This window comes from Phycodurus eques, chromosome 13 (assembly GCF_024500275.1).
Source record: "Phycodurus eques isolate BA_2022a chromosome 13, UOR_Pequ_1.1, whole genome shotgun sequence".
In the NCBI taxonomy this organism is placed as follows: domain Eukaryota; kingdom Metazoa; phylum Chordata; class Actinopteri; order Syngnathiformes; family Syngnathidae; genus Phycodurus; species Phycodurus eques.
In genome coordinates, this window is record NC_084537.1 from 26,398,332 (window position 1) to 26,422,666 (window position 24,335).

At 47.2% G+C, this 24,335-nt stretch overlaps 2 protein-coding genes across 4 annotated transcripts in view; one reads left to right on the forward strand and one right to left on the reverse strand.

Moving 5' to 3' along the window:
- The window catches only part of ubtfl (upstream binding transcription factor, like), a 19,209-nt gene extending 7,399 nt beyond the window's left edge, over positions 1-11,810 (forward strand). For 2 of the 3 annotated variants that reach the window (XM_061693748.1, XM_061693750.1), the window contains 10 exons: positions 18-59; positions 3,344-3,457; positions 4,887-5,033; positions 5,127-5,237; positions 5,687-5,757; positions 5,836-6,025; positions 6,101-6,148; positions 8,555-8,686; positions 8,753-8,869; positions 8,935-11,810. In XM_061693748.1, the coding sequence (XP_061549732.1) occupies positions 18-59; positions 3,344-3,457; positions 4,887-5,033; positions 5,127-5,237; positions 5,687-5,757; positions 5,836-6,025; positions 6,101-6,148; positions 8,555-8,686; positions 8,753-8,869; positions 8,935-8,991 (1,029 nt within the window). In that variant the 3' untranslated portion in view covers positions 8,992-11,810. The remainder of the gene's footprint in view (positions 1-17; positions 60-3,343; positions 3,458-4,886; positions 5,034-5,126; positions 5,238-5,686; positions 5,758-5,835; positions 6,026-6,100; positions 6,149-8,554; positions 8,687-8,752; positions 8,870-8,934) is intronic. The other variant, XM_061693749.1, reaches the window with a different exon arrangement.
- Positions 8,572-24,285, reverse strand: fastk (Fas-activated serine/threonine kinase). The gene is made up of 11 exons (XM_061693747.1): positions 23,978-24,285; positions 21,606-22,332; positions 19,565-19,880; positions 16,569-16,756; positions 16,335-16,483; positions 16,022-16,238; positions 15,765-15,924; positions 13,283-13,374; positions 12,546-13,215; positions 9,711-9,825; positions 8,572-9,633 (listed from the first exon to the last, which is right to left on the reverse strand). Exons 2-11 carry the CDS (start codon positions 22,291-22,293, stop codon positions 9,547-9,549), a joined length of 2,682 nt encoding a protein of 893 aa, XP_061549731.1. The 5' UTR covers positions 22,294-22,332; positions 23,978-24,285; the 3' UTR covers positions 8,572-9,546.
- Positions 24,286-24,335: the final 50 nt, after the last annotated feature.

The window sequence follows — 24,335 nt, forward strand, 5'->3', positions numbered from 1 at the left end:
CTTGTGTTTTTCCTCAGAGGAAGAAGCAGTATGACGTGGACCTGCACAGATTTCTGGAGGTACGCCATCGTGTCTTGACAAATGGACGCGCGCTGATTGGTTGAACGTGTACGCGGATTTTGTTGCGCACGCATTCGCCCCGCGGGATTTCCTCTCCTGCAAGTCAGCGACGCTTGTGTGCCCAAAAGCCGCATGTGATCTCGTCACGTTCCTCTTGCCGCTCGCTATCAACACAAATTTTGTCATGATACAGCCTCATTACAAAATGCATTGAATTGTTTTTTTTCCTCCAAATTCTCAGTTTCTGAAAGTGAAGCGGTGTGAATACTTTCTGGATGCATCCGGAAGGAATTCACAGCACTTCACTTTCTCGACATTTTGTTTTATTACAACCTTATTTTAACCGGGAAAGCCTCATTGAGCTTAAAAATCTCCTTTACAAGAGTGTCCCGGTCCAGGACAAGTAGGAGACAAGTAGCACAAACATATCCAGCGAAATCTCAAGAGATCGGCCATCAAAGCCATCATCGTGCGAGCCCTTCGATTTACTGTGGCGCCTTGAGATACGTTTGATTTCTTCCATGACCGTGCTCTTATCTCAAACATTCTGAAAACATATTTCCCCATTCAAATGAATGGAAATGCAATCAATCTGAACGCCCTGTTTACACCGATGTCCAGCGGTTGGAGTTCATTAATCCATTGCTCGAGTTGGTCTTCCAATTCGGCCCACCTCGCCTTGTTTCCGCGTTTTGCTTTTCTTATTTTTCCGCGGAAACTCGGCTTCGTCTTCTTGACCTGGCGAAGCTCGTTTTCCTGCCTCCTCCGCTCGCGACCCGCGGATTCGCTGATCTTGAATTCTCTCGCGGCTGCTCGAGTCCCACGTTCCTCCGCGTAACTGACAGCTTGCGGTTTAAACTGCGCTTCGTAAGCGTGTCTCTTCGTAGGTGCCGTTTTCGGGGGTCCGTCGCTAAACCGATGTTGTTTTGCGCCGGCGCTATATACCTACTGGGGGCGTCCCTTCCCCCTCTAACGTCCGCATGCTGTGTCCGCCTTTCCTCTATCTAAGCGGCGTGTCGGCAGGAAATGCTCCCGGTCAGTCAAGCGGAGCGCTCGTCGAAGTCACACGCCCACGTTTACAGATTTTGGAACTCGCCGCACACATAAGGTGTCATCATAAGGTGCCCCGTCCATTTTGGAGAAAATGTACGACTTTTAAGTGCGCCTTATGGTCGTGAAAATACGGTACTCATTATATCAGCCAAAGTGTCGCTTGTTGTCAAGTGAGTGAAGCCTTCTGCCGCCATACAGCACTCGTTTCTCAAGTTTGGGCTCGCAACTCAAAGCAAACATTCGGCCAATGGACGGCTCGTATGTCAAAAAACTTCTAAGCCTGGTCACTCATATCTCGAGGCACCTCTTCTACGACCCCGATTCCAATGAAGTTGGACGTTGTGTTAAACATAAATCAAAACAGAATACGATGATTTGCAAATCATGTTCAACCTATATTTCATTGAATGCGCTACAAAGACAAGATATTTAACGTTCAAACTGATAAAGTCGATTGTTTTTAGCAGATAAGGATTAACTTAGAATTTTATGGCTGCAACCCGTTCCAAAAAAGCTGGCAAAAAAGAATGCTCATCAAACACCTGTTTGGAACATCCCACAGGTGAACAGGCTCATTGGGAACAGGTGGGTGCCACGATTGGGTAGAAAAGGAGCTTCCCTCAATTGATCATTTGAATTGCAAAGCAAAAGCCATTGGTCAACAACACCCAGAAACGCCGCCGGCTTCTCTGGGCCCGAGCTCACCTAAGATGGACCGACGCAAAGTGGAAAAGTGTTCCGTGGTCCGACGAGTCCACATTTCAAATTGTTTTTGGAAACTGTGGACGTCGTGTCCTCCGGGCCAAAGAGGAAAAGGACCATCCGGACTGTTATGGACGCCGAGTTCAAAAGCCGGCATCAGTGATAGTATGGGGCTGTGTTCGTGCCAATGGCATGGGTCACTTGCACATCTGCGAAGGCACCATTCATGCTGAAAGGTACATACAGGTTTTGGAGAAACGTACGCTGCCATCCAAGCGACGTCTTTTTCACGGACGCCGCTGCTTATTTCAGCAAGATAATGCCAAACCACATTTTGCACGTGTTACAACAGCGTGGCTTCGTAGTAACAGAGTGCGGGTACTAGACTGGCCCGCCTGCGGTCCAGACCCGTCTCCCATTGAAAATGCGTGGCGCATTGTGAAGCGCCAAATACGACAACGGAGACCCCGAACTGTTGAATAGCTGAAGCTGTACATCGAGCGAGAATGGGAAAGAATTCCGCCTACAACGCTTCAACAATTGGTGTCCTCCGTTCCCGAACGTTGATTGAATGTTGTTCAAAGAAAAGGTGACGTAACACCGTGGTCAACGTGAGCCTGTCCCAGCTTTTTGGGAACGTGTCGCAGCCATAAAATTCGAAGTTCATGATGATTTGCTCAAAACAATCAAGTTGATCAGTTTGAACATGAATTTTCTTGCCTTTGTAGTGCATTCAATGAAATATAGGTTGAACATGAGTTGCAAATCATTGTATTCGGTTTTGATTTATGTTTAACACAACGTCCCAACTTCATTGGAATTGGGGTCGTAGAAGAGGCGCCTCGAGATATGAGTGACCAGGCTGAGAGGTTTCTTGAGCTACGAGCCGTCCATTGGCCGAATTTTCCCAACTTCATTGGAATTGGGGTTGGACTTGTCCTTTTTTTCCAAGAGATCTGCTCCCTGAGGCCGAATTTTTCCTGTAACTAGTTCCAGGCTGCAGGAGACGCAGATCTAAAACTCCTTTTTCACATTTCAAGCCGTACTTTAGGAACAGACCGCAAAAATAGGTCTTGTGAATGAGTAACAAGGACCAAGACTGTAAGTTCCAACATTTCTCAGCCTGATAGGATCACAAACGTAAAAGGGAAGCGACTTAAGAATTGCTTGTCTTGAAAAAAAAAAAAGCCGTTGCAGGCCAGTTATTCCAAAATGTGATTTCTTCGTTATATAATTAGAATAAATTGGCAAAGAGCTCCCCAAAATGTTTTTCACATTGTCATTATGAGGTGTTGTGTGTGTAGAATTTTGAGCAAAAAGTGAAATGAATGAATGGTCTCTGAACATAAACACATTCCGAATCAAATCTTGGTGGCTAAAGAGCATGTGTGGACTAAGCAAGGCAGCGTTGTCCATCCAAACTTTGACTTTGGGTCTCACAGGTGTGTTGTTGTCAGGAAAGCTGCTGGATGTTGTTGATGTTGTTGTCGTGACGTCCGGCTGAAGATGTCGCACGGCTCTCTCGCAGAGTCTCCCGGAAGAGGAACGAGACCGAGTGGCGAGCGAGGAGAAGCTGGGCGGCGCCCGGGTTCCGGCGGGCGCCGTCTCCAGTCCGCACGCAGCCAAGTCGCCGCCCATCAAGGTCCAAAACTTTGCTTTCTTCCCCAACGTTACGTAATGTTGGTCAACCGGGAGCGCTTCTCGTTCTCTTTGTTCTGTAAGATCTTCCATTCAAATTGTGAGAGGTCCGGTTGCAAATGATTTCTACGGGCAAAGGATCGATTTTTCGATTTTTTTTTCGATTTGCGTAGCCGACCCGGCCGGCCGTGCATCCGTCCGTCCGTTTTCCGTACCGCTTATTCTCCCGACTGTGTCGCGAATGCGCCGGAGGCTATCCCGGCCAACTGGTCACCAGCCAATCGCAGGGCACGTACAGACAAACGAGCGTTGACATCACACACGCATCCACACCTACGGACATCGTGTTTTCAATTAACCTACCGTTCGTGGTTTTGCACTGGAGAAAACCCAAAGTTCAAAGTGCTTTTCAGACACACAGCGAAACTATTAAAACAGTTCCAATTGAAAAACAAAGAACACGAATAACTTCTCTATCTCGTTCGACAGGCACAAACACGTCGGGTCGACATTTAATGAAGCACAAATTGTAATTTGACCGCAACTCAAAAAGGCTGGCAAAGAATTTGAAAGTAGTAGCACAGGCACCTCAGGCATCTGTTACATTTCAAGTAACACTGAACAGGCAGACGAAGCCTATTCAAGTAAGTCAGAATTCAGAACCGGCAGAGGCAGTAAAACATGATTTTGGTGACCTGCAAGTAACATCTCGCAGCTGCTTTACGACCGAAACGCCGTTCAAAAAGCCACGCTGTCCGGAGGCGACGTGGCTTTGCTCTTCGTTGAGTTGCGTCATGTGGACTCTGCTGTTCTGGATTCTCACTTTCTGGCCACTAGGTTCACTGGATGCTTCCACTTCAGAAGTGCCACCTAACGTTCCCGCTTTCTCGCGGAGCCGCAGTCTGGCAACACCCCGGATGAGACACGCTGGTTTTGAGCCGGCTTCCGGAAGAAAATAAACGTACTGGTCCGTCCGTTCGTTAAAAAAAAATAACTTGTCGGCCGCGCAAACCTTGAAATGGGCAAATTGCTCACCGATAAACAAAATTTGATTGGCTCATTATGGTGATGTGATCACAACAGAGGCTGTCGGTGACAGCGGCAGAAAAAAATACCGCGTGACGGCGCACGTGATCTTTATTTAATGGCAATTCAATTGACCGTAGGTCCGCACGAGACCTCGAATCAGTCCGGTCAACCGTTTGAAGATGTCCGTGTAAGATCTTAAAACCCTGTGTCCTGCGCAGCTCCCACAGTGGCCCATAGAGGTCGCAGTGGTCTCCCCTGGGTTTCCGCACGTCGCAGCGGCCCGCGTATTGATCCGGCTCAGCTGTTTATAATGTGATGATTTGTTCAGCGGCGTCTCAAAGTGCTTCTCGTTTGTTTGATTGGGAAGCATCCGATCACATCACCACAACATGTTTCTCCTCCAGGAGGAGGCGGAGCCTGTGCTTTGGGCACCCCAGGGCACCAGGGAGCGACGTGACCCCAAGAAGAGCGGCAAGCTTCCCGACACCCCCAGAACGGCCGAGGAGATGTGGCAGCACAGCGTCGCCGCTGACTTCCTCACCAAATGCAGAGTGCGACCTCCGCGGCGGGCAGGCCTTCGCAATTAAAGCGGTGTCTCCTTCGCAATCAAATCTTTTTTGGGGGGGGGCGGGTTGTCGGCACAGAGCGACCGCAGGAAGGCGCAAGCGGCCATGGAGGACGCATGGAAGGCCATGGAGAAGAAGGAGAAGATTCCCTGGATCAAGAAGGCCGCTGAGGACCAGAAGCGATACGAGGCGCCTAACATATTCACCTTCTTTCTTTACTCATATAGTGGACTGAGATAGTTCCTAAAATATCCACTCGAAAATCCCGTTCTAGTGATTGCGAACGCAGTAACGACCTTCGCAATCTTTCACTCATTCCCGATTCCCCAATCACAAGCATGGGATTTTTATGCCGTAGACTATATAGTTGACTAACACGTCCACTCAAAGTTCACCACTTTTCAAGATGAATTGTGGAACACATTGAGGTGACCTTTTCGGGAATAGCCTTTGCTCACAACACATTCCAACAGTGCTACAAAATGGCCAAGTCACGATATAGTGAATAGGGAGGGATTTCCAACACAGCCAAAGTATTCAGCTTTCCTGAGGAAGGTTCCTTGTGGTCATCATTGGTGATCGCCATGGAAACAAAGAGTCATGTGAGCTAATGATGTCATGTTTTTGGTGTTCCGCAGAGGGAGCTGTTGGAGCGGAGGCCGAGTCAGAAGAAGGCCAAGTTTGACGGAGAACCAAAGAAACCTCCGGTGTGAGTGCACCGGAAGCGGGGGACGGGCGGGCTTATTCTCGACTCGCCCCCCCTCCCACTGGCCTTATCCTCCAATAGGAGCGGCTACCAGATGTTTTCTCAGGAGCTCCTGACCAACGGGGAGCTGAACCACTTCAGCCTGAAGGAGCGAATGGTGGAGATCGGCAAACGTTGGCATACACTGACGGCGAGCCAGAAGGACGCGTACAAGAAACACGTGGATGCCACGCAGGCGCGATACCGCGTGCTGCTCGACGCGTGGCTTAAGGTACCCCGGCCCCGCCTACCCCGTTACTCCTTTGTCGACCAACGAACGAATCGTTAATGAGATCCTGCCGCTCAGTCTTTGTCTCCGCAGGATCGCGCCGCCTACAAGGAATTCTCCTCCTCGGTGAGTCCGTCAACGACATTAATGTTTGCGACTTGATTCATTCCTCCTCAATTGACTCATCTCCCACATCCCACCTTGACTGGTCGAAATCCTACGTCTCTGACCACACTCAGTTCATCAACCTAGAATCCCAAGCATTCCCAGTTGCCAAAGGTGCAACCCAGGGCTCTGTCGCAGGGCCCTTCTCTTCATCACACATCATTAATATCCTCAACTAATACATGTCTTGCCTCGCTGAACTCAATTCCTGGTTTAGTGAAAACTTTCTTAAACTGAACAGCTATAAAAAAAAAAAATAATAATAAAATAAAAAACTAATTACTCCAAATCCACACTTGCCAAACCAGACCGTAGACAATTTCCCCGTTTTTACCCTCTGTTTTGCCCAGGTTCAGATTCTGGGTGTCGCCTTATCATTTCAGGATGACATAAATAACAACACATGGTCCATCAGTTCAATCTCACAACATCTCCACTGGCTTCTGGTTACATTTCAAAAGCCTTCTCCTTCTTTTCAATGCCATCCACACACAGGTATACCGGTTGACACCAGGTCTATCCCCCTCAGAACGTCATCCTCATCCTTCTTCTCCTCTGGAAGTTACTAGCACCTGACTCAAGTTACATGATTTCCCTCAGGGGACTTTATTTTGTTAGGGCCACAGTAAAAAGTGCAAATATACACACTTGAACACAATTGTTGGTACCCCTCAGTTAATGAAAGAAAAACCCATCGTGGTCACAAAAATAACTTGAATCTGACAAAGTAAGAATAAATAAAAATGTAATGAAAAATTAATACAAATCAGGCATGGCTTTTGAATTGTGGTTCAACAGAAAAAACAAACTTATGGAACAGGCCTGGACATGTTGTTGCACAACCTTTTGAGGCAATCACTGCAAGCAAAAGGATTTTTGGAAGTTTCAACTTGGGACTTGTGCACCTGTCAGAAGCTATTTTGGCCCACTCCTCATGAGCAAACTGCTCGAGTTGTCTCAGGTTTAAGGGTGCTTTCTTCAGATGGCATGTTTCAGCTCGTTCGATAGGATTTAGATCGGGGCTCATAGAAGGCCACTTCAGAATAGTCCAAGGTTGGCTGCTTTTAGCTGTGTGGTTTGGGTCATTATCCTGTTGCAAGAACCATGACCTGCGACTGAGAACAAGCTTTCATTTCTCTCTAGAATAACTGCCTTGATAGTCTTGAAATTTCGCTGTACCCTGCACAGATGCAAGACACCCTGTGCCAGATGTAACAAAGCAGCCCCACAACATAACAGAGCCTCCTCCATGTTTCACAGTAGGGACAGTGTTCTTTTCTTGGTATGCTTAATTTTTGCATCTGTGAACATTGAGCTAATGTGCCTTGCAGGTCAAAAAGTTCCAGTTTTGTCTCAAAGGACATTCTCCCAGACGCTTTGTAGCTTGTCAGCAAGCAGTTTGGCGAATTCCATTATGGCTTTTTGATGATTTTTTTTTCCAACAGTGATGTCCTTCTTGGTGGTCTCCCATGAGGTCTACTTTGGCTCAAATAACGACGGATGGTGCGATCTGACACCGATGTCCCTTGACCTTGGAGGTCACCTTGAATTTCACAGGAGGTTGTTGAGGGCTCTTTTGTTACCTCCGTCTCTTCAATTTGTCATCAATTTTCCTCCTGCGGAAGATCAAGCTGCTTGGAGATGGTCTAAAGACCTTTACCTTTAACAGGCTTGTCTATAATTTTCTTTCTAATCTCCTGAGACAACTCTCTCCTTCGCTTCCTCTGGTCCATGTTTAGTGAAGTACACACCATGTCGCCAAACAGGACAATCATTACTTGTCACCATTAAAATAGTTTGAAGACACACCTTGTTTGAACATGTCCCTATGGTCAAATTATTTTCAATCTTTTGTAGGGGTACCATCATTTTTTCCCAGGCCTGTTTAATTTTTTTTTTTTTTTATATATAAATAATTCTCTTGATCCACAACTCAAAAGCAATGTCTGAATTTTAAATTTTTACTAATTACTTTTGTCAGATTCAAGTTATTACTGTGACCACTGTGGGTTTTTCTTTAACAGGGGTACCAACAATTTACCCACGTGTAATTATACTGAGAGATTAGTCTGTTCATTTTACGAGAATAGTTATCCATCCATCCATTTTCTGAGCCGCTTGTCCTCACGCGGGTCGCGGGCGTGCCGCAGCCTATCCCAGCTATCGTCGGGCAGGAGGCGGGGTACACCCTGAACTGGTCGCCAGCCAATCGCAGGGCACACACATGGTTTTTGCCTTGATTGTACGGTGTCCGTGTGTGCTTTGAAAGGCACCTTTCAATAAAATGCACAGTTGCGAGTCAAGTAAAGTTGAGAACCTGCAGATTGGCGAGTAGTGAAGTTGATTTTGTTTTGCTCCCTCCCGCAGAAGCGTCGCAGTACATCGAAAGCCGGCAGCGGCCCCGCCCCTAAAATGCTGGTGACAGCCAAGGGCAAAGCGGCGGCCTCCAAGGTGGCGCCTCCTGCCGCGGCCAAACGGGCGATGGCGTACCGAGCCAAGGTAACGAACGGGCAGCTCGTCGCTTTTGCCCCTGATGGGTCGCTGATGGGTCGCTTGCGTTCACAGCAGGATGTGGTGTCCGACTCGGACGACGACAAGAGTGACTCGTCCGACTCTGACGATGACGACGAGGAAGACGAGGACACGTCCGGTAGCTGCGACAGCGAAGACGACGACGACGAGGTGACCTTTCGTTCGTTAATTCCCAATCGCCGCGGCAACCACTTGACACTCTTTTCACCACTCAGCACGACGATGACGAAGAAGATCAGACGTCTTCTGACCAATCCAGTGACTCGGACTAGCTCCGCCTGCTCATTGGGGATGGGCCATGTCTCCTTGTGGGGGAGCTTTGTTTTTTCTCAGACAGGAGGTGGGGTTTGTACAGAAAGGGGAAGGGGTCTTCTTAAGAAATAAAAGCACTTTTTTTTTTCTCTCTCTGATTTAGGGGTTAGTGTCTGAAAGTGCGCCACTCAATGCAACCCTCAAATAATAACAACAATTTCATGTACAGGTGTGGTTTTTTTTATACAATCATGAAGTTAAATTCACAAGTTGGAAAAGTCAATGTGACAAGACCAGATTTATTGAATATAAACAATCCATCACCAGATAAATAATCTGACCATCCATTACCCATCATCCCTCACCACCACACACCATTTTTTTCCAAAACATTCGTGGTTACCACAGATACCATTTAGCGTCAAGTCCCGCCAGCCTGTCAAAAGACAATGTGCATATGTCAGTGAACGCACAACCATGATGCATTCTGTGAACATTTTGTCACATTTTCTAAAAACCGTTTTAACCGCCTGAAAAAAGAAAAGCAGCAAAGCTAAAACATTTGTGAATGCGTGTCATGGCGATACATCATGGAGTTTGGCCTGGAGATACGGCTTAACCTCCTCGATGCCGTTCAGCTTCTCCAGCTCGTGGTAGGGTAGCTGCAACACATCACGTGACGCGTTAGCCAAGTTTGGCATCGAATCGAGCTTTATGAGAGCGGCCGCGGGTGGCGCACCTGCAGGATGGCGTATCCCAGCAGCTTCAGGTGGCGGTCCCTCATAGCGCGAGAGCCGACCAGCACGCTCGAGTTGTGGCAGTAGTGCCACTTGTCGTTCACAGAGATCACCAGCCTGATAGGGAACACGCCGTCAAGTCGCCCACAACGTCGTGGAATAAAAAGAAAAAGCCATGAAAAATCCTGACAGTAATTTGAGAGAATTGGATTCATCGTTTCAGCCCTAGAGGCCAAAGATGCAGCGACTGCATTCATCATTCCCGACTCCCCGATAACTACAAAGGGATTTTTAGATGGTCCACTATATAGCTGAGTCGACTATTGAGTGGACTATCTAACCCTGAAACGATTAATCGAATACTCCCAGTTCACTACAACAGGATTTTTATCTAGTGAACTACAATGCTGAGAAAAAGTATTTGCCCCTTCTCAAATGTATTTGTTCGCATAGTTTAGCCACTTTAATGTTTAAGATAGTCAAACAATGAAAATATCCGAAGCAGATAACCAAAGTGAACATAACATGCAAATAGTGGGTGATTTTATTCATTAAGGGGAAAAAACATATTCAAACCTACAGTACCTGGCCCTGTGTGAAAAAGCAATGGCCCCCTAAACCCAAAAACTGGTTGGGGCTCCCCTCGGCAGCAACAACTGAAATCAAAGGTTTTCTGCAGAACCCAAGTGCGCTTCAGCTTGACGTCACCAACTGATGGCTGAACATTCTCCTTCAGGATTTTCTAGTAAAGAGCAGAATTCACGGTTCCTTCAATCACAGCAGGTCATCCGGGTCCTGAATAAGGAGGGCAGCCCCAGACCATCACTCTACTGCCATCATGTTAGACTGTATGTTCGTTTTCATCAGCAGTGGTTTTGGCCTTGGAACTTTCCTTATTGTTGAGTCATGAACGTTAACCTCCTCCATCATCTCAGTCCCCATGAACCCTGCAATTTCAGGTTTGAATGACTACAGGCCCGTCACTCTTAACATCTGTGGTCATGAAGTCCTTTGAACGCCTCGAGCGTCGCAGCACCCTCTGCAGTTTGCCTACTGGGCAAACAGGTCTGTACTTCATCCTGGAACACCTCAACGGTGCAGGGACCTACGTGAGGATCCGGTTCGTTGACTTCAGCTCCGTTCAACACCATCATCCCTGAACTCCTCCAAACTTCTCCAGCTCAGCGTCTCGCCTGCTATCTGCCAATGGATTTACAGCTTCCTGACGGGCAGGACGCATCAGGTGAGACTGGTGTACACCACCTCATCCACACGTACCACCAGCACCGGGGTGCCCCGGTCCTCTCTCCGCTGCTCTTATCTCTCTACACGAACGACTGCACCTCAATGCACCCGGGTCTCAAACTCCTGAAGTTGGCGGACAACACCACAGTCATCGGCCTCAACAAAGACTCTTGACGAGTCTGCCTATCGACAGGAAGTGGAGCGGCTGGAGTTTTGGTGCGGCCTAAACAACCTGGAACAAATCAAGACTGGAGAGATGATCGTGGACTTCAGGAAACATCCTTCGCCACAGCTGCCCATCACGCTGTCCAACTGCCCTGTGTCAACTGTCGAGACCTTCAAGTTCCTGGAAATTACAGTCTCTCAGGAACTGAAGTGGGAGACCAACCATCAACTCCATCCTCAAAAAGGCCCAGCAGAGGATGTACTCTCTGTAATGCCGCCCTATGGGGGGCACAAGCCAGTGCAAACTAAAGGCCCGTCCCAAGCCCAGATAAACGCAGAGGGTTGCGTCAGGAAAGGCATCCGGCTTAAAACTTTGCCAAACAAATGAGCGTTCAGCCAAAGAATTCTTTCTGCACCATTTGCACAATCGGCACTGTACCAGATCATTGCACTCTCAGTCACTTTAAATTGCTTGAGGACTGCATCATTTGCACAATTGCCATAATATCAGCATCACCACACTAATGGGACACTTTCCTTGCTCAATGACTCGCCACACATTTTTTTATGTCCTAAATGTATACTTGGTCATAGTGGCTCTTTGTTGTCATACTAGTGTGGCTCCAATTACCGGAGACAAATTCCTTGTGTGTCTTCCAACATACTTGGCCAATAAAGCTGATTCTGATTAACTGAGGCTAGGGAGACCTGCAGTTCTATTGACGTTGTCCTGGGGTCCTTTGTGACCTCATGGTGAGTGGTCGCTTTGCTCTTGGGGTCCTTTTTATATTTCTTTGGATGGTGGTATTTCGTTGGAGCTTTTTGGAATCTTTTGGCCGACTTCATTTTGTCAAGACAGGTTCTATTTAAGTGAGTTCTTGATAGAACAGGCCCGGAAGTGATCAGGCTTGGGTGTGCTCAGTGAAAATGAACCACAAAATGTGATTAGCCACAGTTGATTCATGATTTAAGAAGGGGGCTGTTACTTTTTCACACAGGGCCAAATAGCTTTGAATAGATCTGTCCGTAATAAATCAAATAACTATTTAAAAAGAGTATTTTATGTTTACTTGGGTAATCTTGGTCTGATAGTTATATTTGCTTAATCTGAAACAAAGTGGGGACATTAAAAACAACAATAAGAATTTGAGAAGGGGGCAGATACTTTTTCTTGGCACTGAATAGTTGACTCTTGGACTGAAATGATGAATCAAATACTCCCAATCATCAGATAAGGATTATTAAATAGTGGACTATATAGTGGAGTCATCAGTGTTCTGAAAAACAGTTTTTGTACACATTGACATCATTTCTGTTGCATAATTACAACATACCGGATCAACGTCAGCTAATGGACCTTTTGAAACAAATGACTTGCTCACAACACAGCTGGTGACATCACAGATGATGATGGCAGGTGTACCAACCTCCTTATTTGAGTCTCTTCCGCCGGGGGCTGGGTCGGTTCCGTTGTGCCGAGGTGCTGCGGTGGTGGCGCCTCCCCTTTGGTCACAGACTTGTCGCTCTGCACCCCCTCCTCGTAGAAACCCGACAGTTGGCGTTCCATTTCCTGATTTGCGGGGGAGCCGGCACTGGTCTCTTCTTCCAGGATCTTCCCGATGGAAAACTGGAAGAGGGGGTCGGGGGCGGCGGCGGCACCCGCAGGTTCTGGGTCCCCGGGCGGGAGCGGCCCGTCAGGGGGGGGGCTGCTGAGTGTAGAGCTGTTCTGACTCTCCGCTGAGTGCTCCTTGGCCACGCCCGAGCAGTACTCCACGACGGGCACATAGTACTGGGGGCCGAAGTCTGGGGGACCGCCGCCATCACCGAGACAAGCGCCCCCCGCCAGGCTGTACACGTGCTGAGGATGAAAGCCAGACTTGGGCTCCATAGCACCCCCTATCGTCTCAGCAGCCTCCACCGCCTCCTGACCGCCTGCGTCCAGCGCAGCGAAAGAATTCGACAACTTGTGGATGTCGTCGACTTCCTGCGAAGCACCCGCGGAGTCCCCGTGGGACGCGGGGGCCGAGCCTGGCGCCAAAGCTCCGCTTGACCGGATGGGAAGAACCCGACCTGACGAATCCGTCCACAACACGAAGTCTGGACGAAAACAACACCTGTGTAGTACAAACTGCATGTACTTGCTGCGTGTGCTCGGTGTGTGTACCTGTGTAGTACCCAGGAGGAAGTACTTGGTCCTGCTTGTAGTTCTCTTCGCCAAGTAGCTGCCTCAGGGCCTCGGCCACGACACCTTTATAACTGACACGTTGACGCATTCATTAAATCACTTATATCAGGGGTGCCAAAAGTACTGCCCGCGGGCCTGAACCAGGCCGTCAGGGGGTCCAATCCGGCCCATGAGGATAGAGAACATGTTAACGACAGTTTTTCAATAAAAGCAACTGTTGCTAATTTTGTCCTCACTGAATGACCACTTACCACTTAAATGACTTTCTGAAATTGGCTCCTGCTCATGCTCTGATGCCTGCTATTGATGCATTTGTGAAGGCCTAAAGATGCTGTTTGAAATTTTAGGTGCAAAGTAAGCCTAGATCATATCAAATGCGGTGCTCCCTTTGCACACTACAGCTCTGTGACAAAGGATACCTCCTGTAAAAATATTTGAAGACACTAAATATTGCAAAATGTCACTCAACAGCTTCAATTAAAAAGAGGTCGCTTTAGTGGAACCCTTTGAAGCATTTTGATGTCTACCATTACAACGCAGGCGGATAACTGCACCCTCTCTCTGAAAAGTTCCCACTAGTTTGTTCGGGGGTGATGAATCAGTTGAGCTTGTCAAGATTTCCGGATGGATGTGGAAATTTATGTAAATTTTAACTCATTTCTAGATCTCAAACTGCCCCAAAACACACCCCAAAAAATGTTTAGTAAATTTCACATCACTGAAAGGAGTCTTGTTAATGCCGGACAATGAACGAATAGAAAAAGAAAAGCAAAACAAATTGCAAAGTATGTGAACTAGGCTCCCAAATGATTCTTGATCATTTGACAATCTTTCAGCTTCCAGATGCTGCGGGCATTTCGTAAAAGCGCTCAAAACTCCGCCTCCCGGGAACTTTCAGCCGTCAATCAAAGACGTGCCTTACTGCCTCCGCTCACGGCTCCGAAGTGGAGAGAGGAGAATTCCGCATTGCACTCGCCCTCACGGGCTGCTAAGAGGCAGCTTCTGAGCTGGCATAATGACCGTCAGCAGTGCCGCCGGGACAATTTTCCCTCCTTTGAAATACAACACGCTTTTGTGGGCAATGAAGGCTGCGCTATAAGTGGGCACAGGCGCGCGCTGCGTACCGGTCTCCCTGGATGATTGTTTCCTCGCCCTGGGATGTGCAGCCAGCAACTGTGAGGCGAACGGCCCTAATGCTGTTGCGCCGGACCTCCTGCAGCTACTCTAACCGCTGTCGAGCTGGCAATGGGCCACGGAGCGGCAAATCCCGTCCGGGTTGCCGCTGCCTCCAAACGCGCGTGGTGCCAGACGGAAAGACACAGCAGCCCAAATAACATAACACATTACTCTTCAGGAAAGATGTTTTTTTTTTTTTTTTTTTAGTTATGGGCATATTTTCATGGCCAATTGTACACTAAACTGGTTGTAATGGGTTCCGGTTAAAAGGAATGAGGAAGTGGCCATTCTCCCTAGTGGCCACTGCAGAGCATAAGGCCGCTTGGTGTTTATTTAGTGGGAGAGGGCCTCATGCGAGAAAGTATACACCCCAGACCCGCTGACGTCACAGGGCTCCCAAAAAATCCGGCGAAAAGAGATGAAGAAAAATAGTCTTAAGCTACTGTATATCTCAACAATTTCGTATAATATTGTTCTTAGTCTTTACACATTTTCAGCACTTCAAACGTCCATCCATCCATTTTCTGAGCCGCTTCTCCTCATGCGGGTCGCGGGCGTGCTGGAGCCTATCCCAGATGTCATCGGGCAGGAGGCGGGGTACACCCCGAACTGGTTGCCAGCCAATCGCACTCACATTCACACCTACGGGCAATTTAGAGTCTCCAATTCATACATGTTTTTGGGATGTGGGAGGAAACCGGAGTGCCCAGAGAAAATCCACGCAGGCACGGGGAGAACATGCAAACTCCACACAGGCGGGGCCGGGGATTGAACCCCGGTCCTCAGAACTGTGAGGCAGACGCTCTAACCAGTCGCCCACCGTGCCGCCCACTTCAAACGTATTTAATGTATTTCGAAGCAAAACAAGGATATGAGTTTTGGGGAACGTTAAGTTTTATAAAAGATAGATATACAGAGATCCACTTTGATCTGTAAGTAACACACGTAAATGAAAGAACTGATTCATAATATTGTTGAAATTGCAATTGTTAAAAAAAAATGTCAGATTGCTCATATGAGTCGCAATGAGATAAAAAAATGTGGATATTTACATGATGTAATTGTAATTATTTGGGTTACAACAATGGGGCGAATTTGGAATAGTTATTTATCGTTTATTAGTCCACAAATATTCTGTTCCTGCGCACTTGAGCACAAATTGGGGTGAATGTGGCCCCTCAACTAAAGAGTTTGACAGCCCTGACCTAACTAATGAATCAATGGACACATTAGCCCATTGCTTAATCCCTTAACTCACTGACTAACTGACGTGTGTGCTTGTTACCTGTACTTGCGGTTGACCTCGTCGGCGGTGAGCGCATGATGGAACATGAGCACCTTTAGGTCGGGGTGCAGGCGGGGGCCCTGGTAGTGGGGGTGCTCCAGCTGAAGGGCGGCGTCCAGCAAGGAAAGGTAGCGGCGCACGATGAGCGCGTAGGGGCTGTCTGCGGTGGGACGGAGGGGGGGCAATGTGAGTGTTTATGTGAGCTTGGAGGGGGGTGTGTGGGGGGGGGGGGGGGGTTGCTGCGGGGCGGTACCGACTGGTGACGTTGCTGATGAAGTCGGGAGAGAACACCCGGTGCAGGACGGCACCCGGAAAGCGACCCAGCTGGAAGAGCGACATCAGGATGTTGACAGTGGCCAGAGGTGAGTTCAGAGCTTTAGACTCCAGAACCTCTTCTAGGACTTGGAAGAATTCCTCATCGTTGGATGGACGGTAACTCATCCTGCTGAAGGGAAACACCAGCTTCTGGATCACCTGCACGTGGAGACAAACATATACACGAATGTGCGTGCGCACACAGGGTTACATCAAGTCAGGGTCGGAGCTCAGGTGGACGCCAGCTCTGCCCACCTTGCTGTCCAGATGCTCCGCCTTCCTGACTAAGAAGTTGGCAATGGCGTCCAGTAATGGTGTCTCCCTGAGACGATGGCGCGCCACGTACTTCGAGATCAGAGACATCGTGGTCGCGCTCAAGCTGTCCTCCTTCTTTGGGAGCTCTTCTACCATAAACATACCAGCATGCCTTTAGCCACGCTAAGCTAACTTACCAGGCAGGTATTCTTTAGCCATGCTAAGCTAACTGACCTGCCAGGCTTCTGATGAACCTTTCCTGTCTGTTCTGATAGAAGAGGTGCGAGCTGAAGATGAATTCCAGGCTCTTGTTGTTGGCTTCCCTGGCACAAGCTGCCAGCATCTCGTCCAACAGCGCCATCTCCTGATCACGGACACCGCTGACACTAGCCAGCGTGTGTTTGACCAGGCGCAGGATCTTTCTGAAAGAGAGCCGACGAGCGCTATTAGTCTGAGGGTGTGTCACTCTTATTTTCAACCCTAAAAAGCTCCCCGCTCCTTGATGCCAACACAGCAACCCGCAAGTCATTCTCAGGCCGCCGTATTCGCCATATCAAGGATCTCAATAATCTTAAATGCACACGAGGAGCGGTGCTCAAGGAGGTTGCAAATAAAGAACTGAGTTACTCAACTGCACGTCCACGGTAAAGTAAACATTGTTAGTACTACTGCTAGTTAGAACGAATCCATAACAGGTGGTTTGGCTAGAGGGAGGGTGGAAACAATCGTTGGTGTTCTTTCAAGCGCTTTATGAAAAAAAAATACAATCATCAAAATTTGCAAATCTGGTGGTCGTAGTTTTGTTTCATTCGCAAATGTTTCGTTCAGAAGAATGAATCTTTTGCGTGAACGAACTCAACTGAATCAGTTTATGAATCAGAATCAGAATCATCTTTATTTGCCAAGTATGTCCAAAAACACACAAGGAATTTGTCCCCGGTAGTTGGAGCCGCTCTAGTACGACAACAGACAGGCAATTTACAGAACACTTTGGAGACAGAAAGACATTGACAAAAAAAAAACAGTCACTGAGCAGTAAAGGGTTGCTAGGTATCTGGTAATGCCGGTACATTTTTTTTGTTTTGACAATTGTGCAAAGAGATGCAGAGTCCTCTAGCACTTAGAGCAGTTCGGATGACTAATATTGCAAAAGTCCGGTGCAATGACCATTGTGCAAAGGGCGCTGAGACTTCAAGGAGTGTATGCGGTTTAAAGTGACGAGTAGTGCGATAGTCTGGGACAATGTTGGTTGTGCAAATGTTACAGATACTCCTCAATCAGTGTGCAAATGGAGCAGATGCTACTCTGGCATGAGTGGCCAGTATATGCAAATAGTGCAGCATGGCGAGACAACTACAGTGAGTGCATGAGTAATACATAATTGGCCCCACAGAAATGGGACAACGAACTCAAGTCAAAAAATTGCCAGCATGTTGTAATGGAATTGTAGGTTAGGTGTTTAAGAAGTTGATCGCAAAAGGGAAGAAGCTGTTGGGATGTCTACTAGTTCTAGTAGATTCTAGTTCTAGTAGTAGAAATGATTTGTTCTTTGAGCTTGGCGCTGCCCACCACTGTAAGGCGAGCAAGTCGGCTGGGAGCGGAAACGGAACTGCTGAAGTGTTCTGTCACTCACTTCTGAATCTTCGGCGACTGACCAATGAGGATCCAGTGTTATCACTCACTTCGGCGAATGACCAATGAGCAGCCAGCGTCAGGCAGACTTAATTGAACTGAATGTACTGGTGTACTGAAGAACTTAAGAGCGATTTGTTCGGGGGAGGGACTTAAGTGAACTGAATGTACTGGTGTACTGAAGAATTGAAGAGTGATTCGTTCGTTGATCTTTGTTCGTGATGCATTAGACACGAATGATTCGTTCGTTGAACTTCTTCGTTTGTGATCTGCTAAGGAGCGATGTACAGTACTCGTACGATGAGTGATTCGTTTGCGCAAGGAACGAGGTACTCCGCAGTGAACGTACACGAGTGATTTTAAGTCCTGACGTCCTCGAGGGGATAGCTTTCACTAGCAGCCGTTTCTTCAAGCTAACGGCTAATGTTGAGTCAGTTTAGCACATGAAAACAAGCACACATATTTAAAATAAATGTAAATTCATAATAAATGTATATATGTACACATACATATAATTCCCTCTGTGTCTCTAATGCTATTATTAAAGCTTTTTATTTCATATATCCATCCATTTTCTGTACCACTTATACTCACGAGGGTCGCGGTAATATTAATAATAATAATACATTCAACTTAAATAGCGCTTCTCAAGACACTCAAAGATGCTTTACACTAATCATATGACAATAACAGTAAGGTGAGTGAACAGGAAACCCGGGTGGGGGGGAGGGGGGGGGGTGCTGGTGACAGCGACGCTGTCCACCGCGGTGGAATGCAGAAAAGTCATGCCAGCCGGCGAGAGCCCAGCTCGACATGAGGGGACGCGGATGGATGTCCGGGAGCTGAGCTCACTGCACGCATGTTCACGAGTCACAAGCGAAGCCGGTGTTCGATAGCTTGCTGAGAGAGAGGTAGGTAGGTGATAATTTAGCAAACATTTAAAAATCTCCCACCCTTACAATACGTGACAACAAAGCATAGTCCTTCAGTGAACGTGTTGAGTGAACGTGAACCTTAGGGATAGATCATTAACTGAATGAGGAAGCACTTGAATGATTTTGTGAAAAAGAACTGAACGATTCGGTGAACGAATCTTTTGAACAAATCTTTTTAAAGAACTGATTCTAATGATTCAGTACACTAAAAAGAACTGCCGTGCCCGTCACTAGCCGGTAGCCTCAACTGACGACTTGACTGTACACCACAGCAGCTAATGGTATAGCCAGGACATAACTGGCCAACACCACGTTCTCATACGTCCACCTCCACGTCAATCAATCCAGTAGACCCGCCTTTAAAAGGCATACACACATTCACAGTCATAGTTACTATGGTGAAGAATGTGTAGCTGGTGACCCCAAGTGGACAAAAATAATACCTGCACCTCACATGCAAATCCTGCAGTTTAATGCGAAGAAGAGCATGCATGAAACTTATATAAATATATATAAATAATACAATACTTGACCACTACTTCGCTATTTTGTCTATTGCGGGGGTGGTCTGTAACGTAACCACCACGATAAACGAGGCATTACTCAACTGATGCTAGCAGTGTGTTAAAGATGCACTTTGATGATGTCGTTACTAGTTGTTACCTGTTAGCGAGAACCTGTTGGGGGTCAGGCGCCGCCTTGTCATTGTCATCGGTCTTGGCAGCATCCTGCGGTGACAAAGAGCGCCTTTTGAGGCGGTAGTAGGACAGCAGCAGGAAGAGCGTCTGCGGGTGGCGCTCTCGCTCCAGATTCTTCTCCAGGCCCAGCAGGCAGGCCTCGGTGAGGAGGTGCTGGCTGCCCGGGTGCAGTTTGATGCTGGAACTGAATACCATGGACACGTCCTTCTGGTTGAACTGAGCCAGGCGGCTGTGACACTCTGCCTCCAGGGCTGCCACCACCGGACAGTCACCGGGAAGTCCTAACCCCCGGCACACCACACCGAAGTTAGCTTTCGACATAAACTCCAACATTAGCGACCAAAGTTGCTTCCAATATTAGCTTCTGAAGTTCATTTCCAACATTACCTCTCATGTCAGAGCTGATGAAGTTACTACGTTATGTTAGCTTCCAACATTACTTGGAATGTTTAATCTAAGGGCGACCAACATCTGCTTCCGATTTTGGTGATACGGTCACAACAATCTGGTTTCAGAAAGCATCATGGCACAGTCACAGCTACCATGAAAGTGTTAAACCATATCTCTGGCTTTCTGGATAGACAGCAGACCTGTGCTGCAATATTTATTGATCGGGCCAAAGCTTTTGATTCATCTGATCATCTGATGATGAAACAGAAGCTGTCCTGTATGCCGTGGTTTGGTTGGTCAACTAGCTGTCTGAAAGATCTCAATGTGTTCAGTTTGATGGGCTCACATTTGTCATTGAGTTCCTCAGGGCTCCATCTTAGGCCCACAACAATTATCACTATATTAATACTTTAGGTTACAGTGTGGATGGAGCCAACTTTCATTTTTATGCAGTTAATACTGTAGTTCATTGTGCAGCTCCATGCACCTCACAATCCTTTGCCAACTTGAAGGGTGTTTTTGACATCCATTCAGAACCAGCTATCACAGCTAAAGTTTAATATTAATGATAACGAAACAAATGGACCTGTGAAGATTCTTACTGTACGACATTAGAAACTGTCTCATGTTTTACTGTAACTCAGTGTATGGCTTGACAATGATACACACTTTTAAACCTCATGTCAATTTCCTTCTTAAAAAACACACATTGAAATTGCAATCTTATTGAAAGAAATGAATCTTGTTTGTCCTTTGAAGCCAGAAGACATCAGGGGCCTCATATACAAAAGGTACGTGCGCACTAAAACGTGGCGTGCTGAAAATAAGCAGAAGGTGCACTTCTTCGTTTGATCGCAAACTGTGAAACCTTAACACATCACCGTTAATTGTATACAAAATCTGGCTGGCCCTCACTTGCAATACACAGGATGAAACCCTAGTATCTTTTGATCTACAAGGCTGTCCAAGGTATGCTCCCAGCTTACATCTGCTCCTTGATTGTACAAAGATCTATTAGCAATTATAGTCTCAGAGTTAGTTTGTCATTCTCTGGTTCACTGTCCTGGAATAGCCCTCAAAAATACACACAACTTCAACAACTTGTCTCCTTTGCTGCTTTTAAAACCCTCATCAGCACTTTTTTAACTGATTCCTTTGGAATGTGTCATTGTACAGAGTCACGTTATTTTATTTACTTTGTTGCAAGGGTTTTATGTTCCTTTAATGTTATTGTCTGAATTTTAATGCGGCTATCTGGGCCAGGTCTGTCTTGTAAAAGAGATCTCTGATCTCAATGAGACCACCTGGTTAAAAATATCAATAAATACACTTTTCACTTCTTGGGATGCATAGCCATGGCTAACTTAGAGCAAAATCCCCAAAATACGTATGTGAAATGTGTGACACACACTGTGAGGAAAAAGCACAATTGAGCGTTCCACATCGATGCCAAGACCGTTGGTGAACTGGAGCAGAGTATGTGAACCCAGGAAATATTTCTTTGAAATTTGTGTTTGTTTGTTGTTCGTGGACTGAGGTTCTACTGCATCATTATTATGACGAAAAGATAACCTTTATTAGTGCCACATTGCCCATAATATGGGATGGAGACTTACCGAGCGCTGCGGCGGCGTAGAGGCAGTTGACGATGCTGAAGTTGTCAAAGTTGGCGCAGTCGTTGACAATGGCGTCGCACAGCAACAAGAAGTCCTGCTGCTCCAGGACCTGGCGGCCGCACGTAGCGGAAGCGTCGGCACCATTGCAGGGTGGTGGCGGTGCGAGGGGTGCGACCTGCAGCAGCTGCGCGATCTTGTGCAACGCGATGGAATAGTGGTTGTGAGAGATCTTGGCCGGGTTCTGAGCCAGCCAGCGTAGAACCTCGTCGGGGCGGCGCGAACGCTCGATGAGTCGCTTCATGGTGAAGAAGGTGTCGTAGCTCATCTTCTCATGGATGAAATTCCACGTCTTCTTCTTGCAGCCCGTGTGCACGTGAAGGTGGGCACGGGGCTGCCAATGGGGCGGCATCAGCGGCGGGGCCAGGGCCGCGGCTTGAGGGTGTGGCTGAAAGCGTGCTCCTCGGGGGCCCGGGTACGCTGGGTACAGCTGGTAAGGTGGGTGGGTGGGGGGTGGCACTCGGTGCTGGTGAGGCTGAGGGGGCGGCCCCTCAAGCACAGCCAGCCCTCCCCTTTGCCCTGCTTTGACTCCGCCCCCTCCCCCGGCACCATACAGGCGGGTGGCATACATGGCGGGCGTTGCGGTGGTGGCTCGGCTCAAGACGCGCCACCCGGTGGACCAAAGCAACATGGTGCCGACCCCGGATCAGCTGGTTGCGCCGCCGCACTCCTACGCAGAACAACAACACACTTGATCCCACAACGTGACATTATGCTGACATGTGATGTCATGCGAAGAAGATGACAGCATATCAGAGCAATGACCAGACCACTTTTAATATTGTTAACGAAAAACTTTTTTTATCTGACGAACAGGGACTGAGCCGACGACGAAATGTATTGACATTTTTGTCAGAGAATAAAAATGAGACGGAAATGCCTGTCATAGACGAGATCCAATCAGAACAAATTTTGCTTGAAGAGGCGGGAGGAGATGAGAGAACCAATCCGAACGGCGTGGTACTTACGTTACATAGCCCGTTTGAGATTTAATGCAGCAGCCGGGAATGCAAAATATGTGTTCAGAAACACGACCAACTTGAAGTGACATTTACAGCCCAGTTTCCTGAAAATCCACGCACAGGTGAGCATATAATTAAAAATATGACTTTTACTGATCATGTAGAGTACATAAATCCGCTAGCTCAGTGAATTTTCCGCTGTTTTGCTAACCGTCCGCTGTTTGTGTAGGTTTGTTTTCAACAAAGGCTCTGATAAATTATGAAATAATATGCACGTTACGGTGCGTGTTTGGGTAGTAATCAATCATGAGCAAGATATGAGCATTCACAGGGCATTTTTGTGTTATAGTGTCAGACACTAGAGCTTAATATATTTTTTTCTTTTTAATACTTGAGTTTCACTGATTCAGAAAGACCAGGCCAGACGGCATTGCATCTTACACCCGCAATGTTTTTATTTGGACACTAATGACATTGCTGTATCACTAGAGAGCCCATGCATCACTGGTGGTACTTGTGCCACACTTTGAGAACTGCTGATCTCGTTGAACCTAATGACTTTCAGAAAGTAAAGGGAAACTTCACATATTATCCTTTACACACGTTTTATTTTAGTCGATTAAATCTACTGCAGTTTTCGTCGACCATAATCTTATGGTATTTCGTCAACTAAAGCGAGACTTGATGACAAAATTACATTTTATTCAAAAGATTTTGACTAAAACTAAATCAAAATTTGTTGTCAAAATGAAAACGGGTCCAGACCGTGCTTGACTTGACATAAAAGTTTTTTTTTAAAAATTAATCGTGACTATATTTTAAAAAACAAAACTAAATGCCCTACCCCCTAATCACTACAGAGGGATTTTCAGTTGACATTTTAAGAAACTATCCAGGTCTACTATATGAAAATTCTTTATTTAGTAGTGTGTAATGATTAGGGAGTAGGGAATGAGGGAATGATTCCAAAGACTGCCATGGAGCTGCACAGCAGCGGCGGCATCATCATCATCATCATCATCATCATCATCATCATCATGTCATCAAACGTCATATTTAACGTCATCAACGTCACAGCTGGTAGTTCGTCTGCTGACTGCTAGCCATTTAGCAGCGGCTAACAACGTCACCCAACTGCAGTTAGCGCCGGTGAAGCTAAAGCAGCTAACACCGTCATGAACGCTGTGACACGACAAAAAAAGTTGGAGACAAAAGTCGCGTTAGCCACTAAAAGGCTAAACAGCAGACACGTTCACGCGTTAGCATCGGCGTATTCTTTTCCCGAGTACACGAGAAGAAAAGAAACAAAAAAGAATAAAAGTCTGCTGAACCGGGCTCGCCAAGTGGCGTTACCTCATAGCTTGTCTCAAAGAGCCGCGGCCTCTGTCAGTATTCGTTGACCGGGGAGGAAGGCAGCAGCCAGCCGTCTCACTCCTCCGCACAAGCCGCCTCAGCTACCCGGCATGCAACGGCTGCCTCCCGGTCACTAATCCTCAGCGGACGCTGCCGCTCGGAGTCAGCGTCCAAGTTTATGTGATATTCAAACGCAGCCGCGAAACTTTTAGTCAATATTCTCGTCCACTGAAAGCCTTATTTGCCTCTTGTGTTCACTTCAGACTGTCACCGTAAAAAGCTGCATTTAGGGAAGTGTAGTTCACTTCGTTGACAGAACAGGAAGTGATGACGTTTCTGCTAGTGCGCGTGTATATCC

Coding starts and splice junctions, on each gene's coding strand:
- fastk (XM_061693747.1), bottom strand. CDS start 22,293: ATGTTGCTTTGGTCCACCGGGTGGCGCGTCTTGAGCCGAGCCACCACC. Junction 16,239..16,334: donor CGGAGCATCTGGACAGCAAG/GTGGGCAGAGCT, acceptor CTCCACGTGCAG/GTGATCCAGAAGCTGGTGTT. Junction 13,375..15,764: donor GAGGTCAACCGCAAGTACAG/GTAACAAGCACA, acceptor TCAACGTGTCAG/TTATAAAGGTGTCGTGGCCG.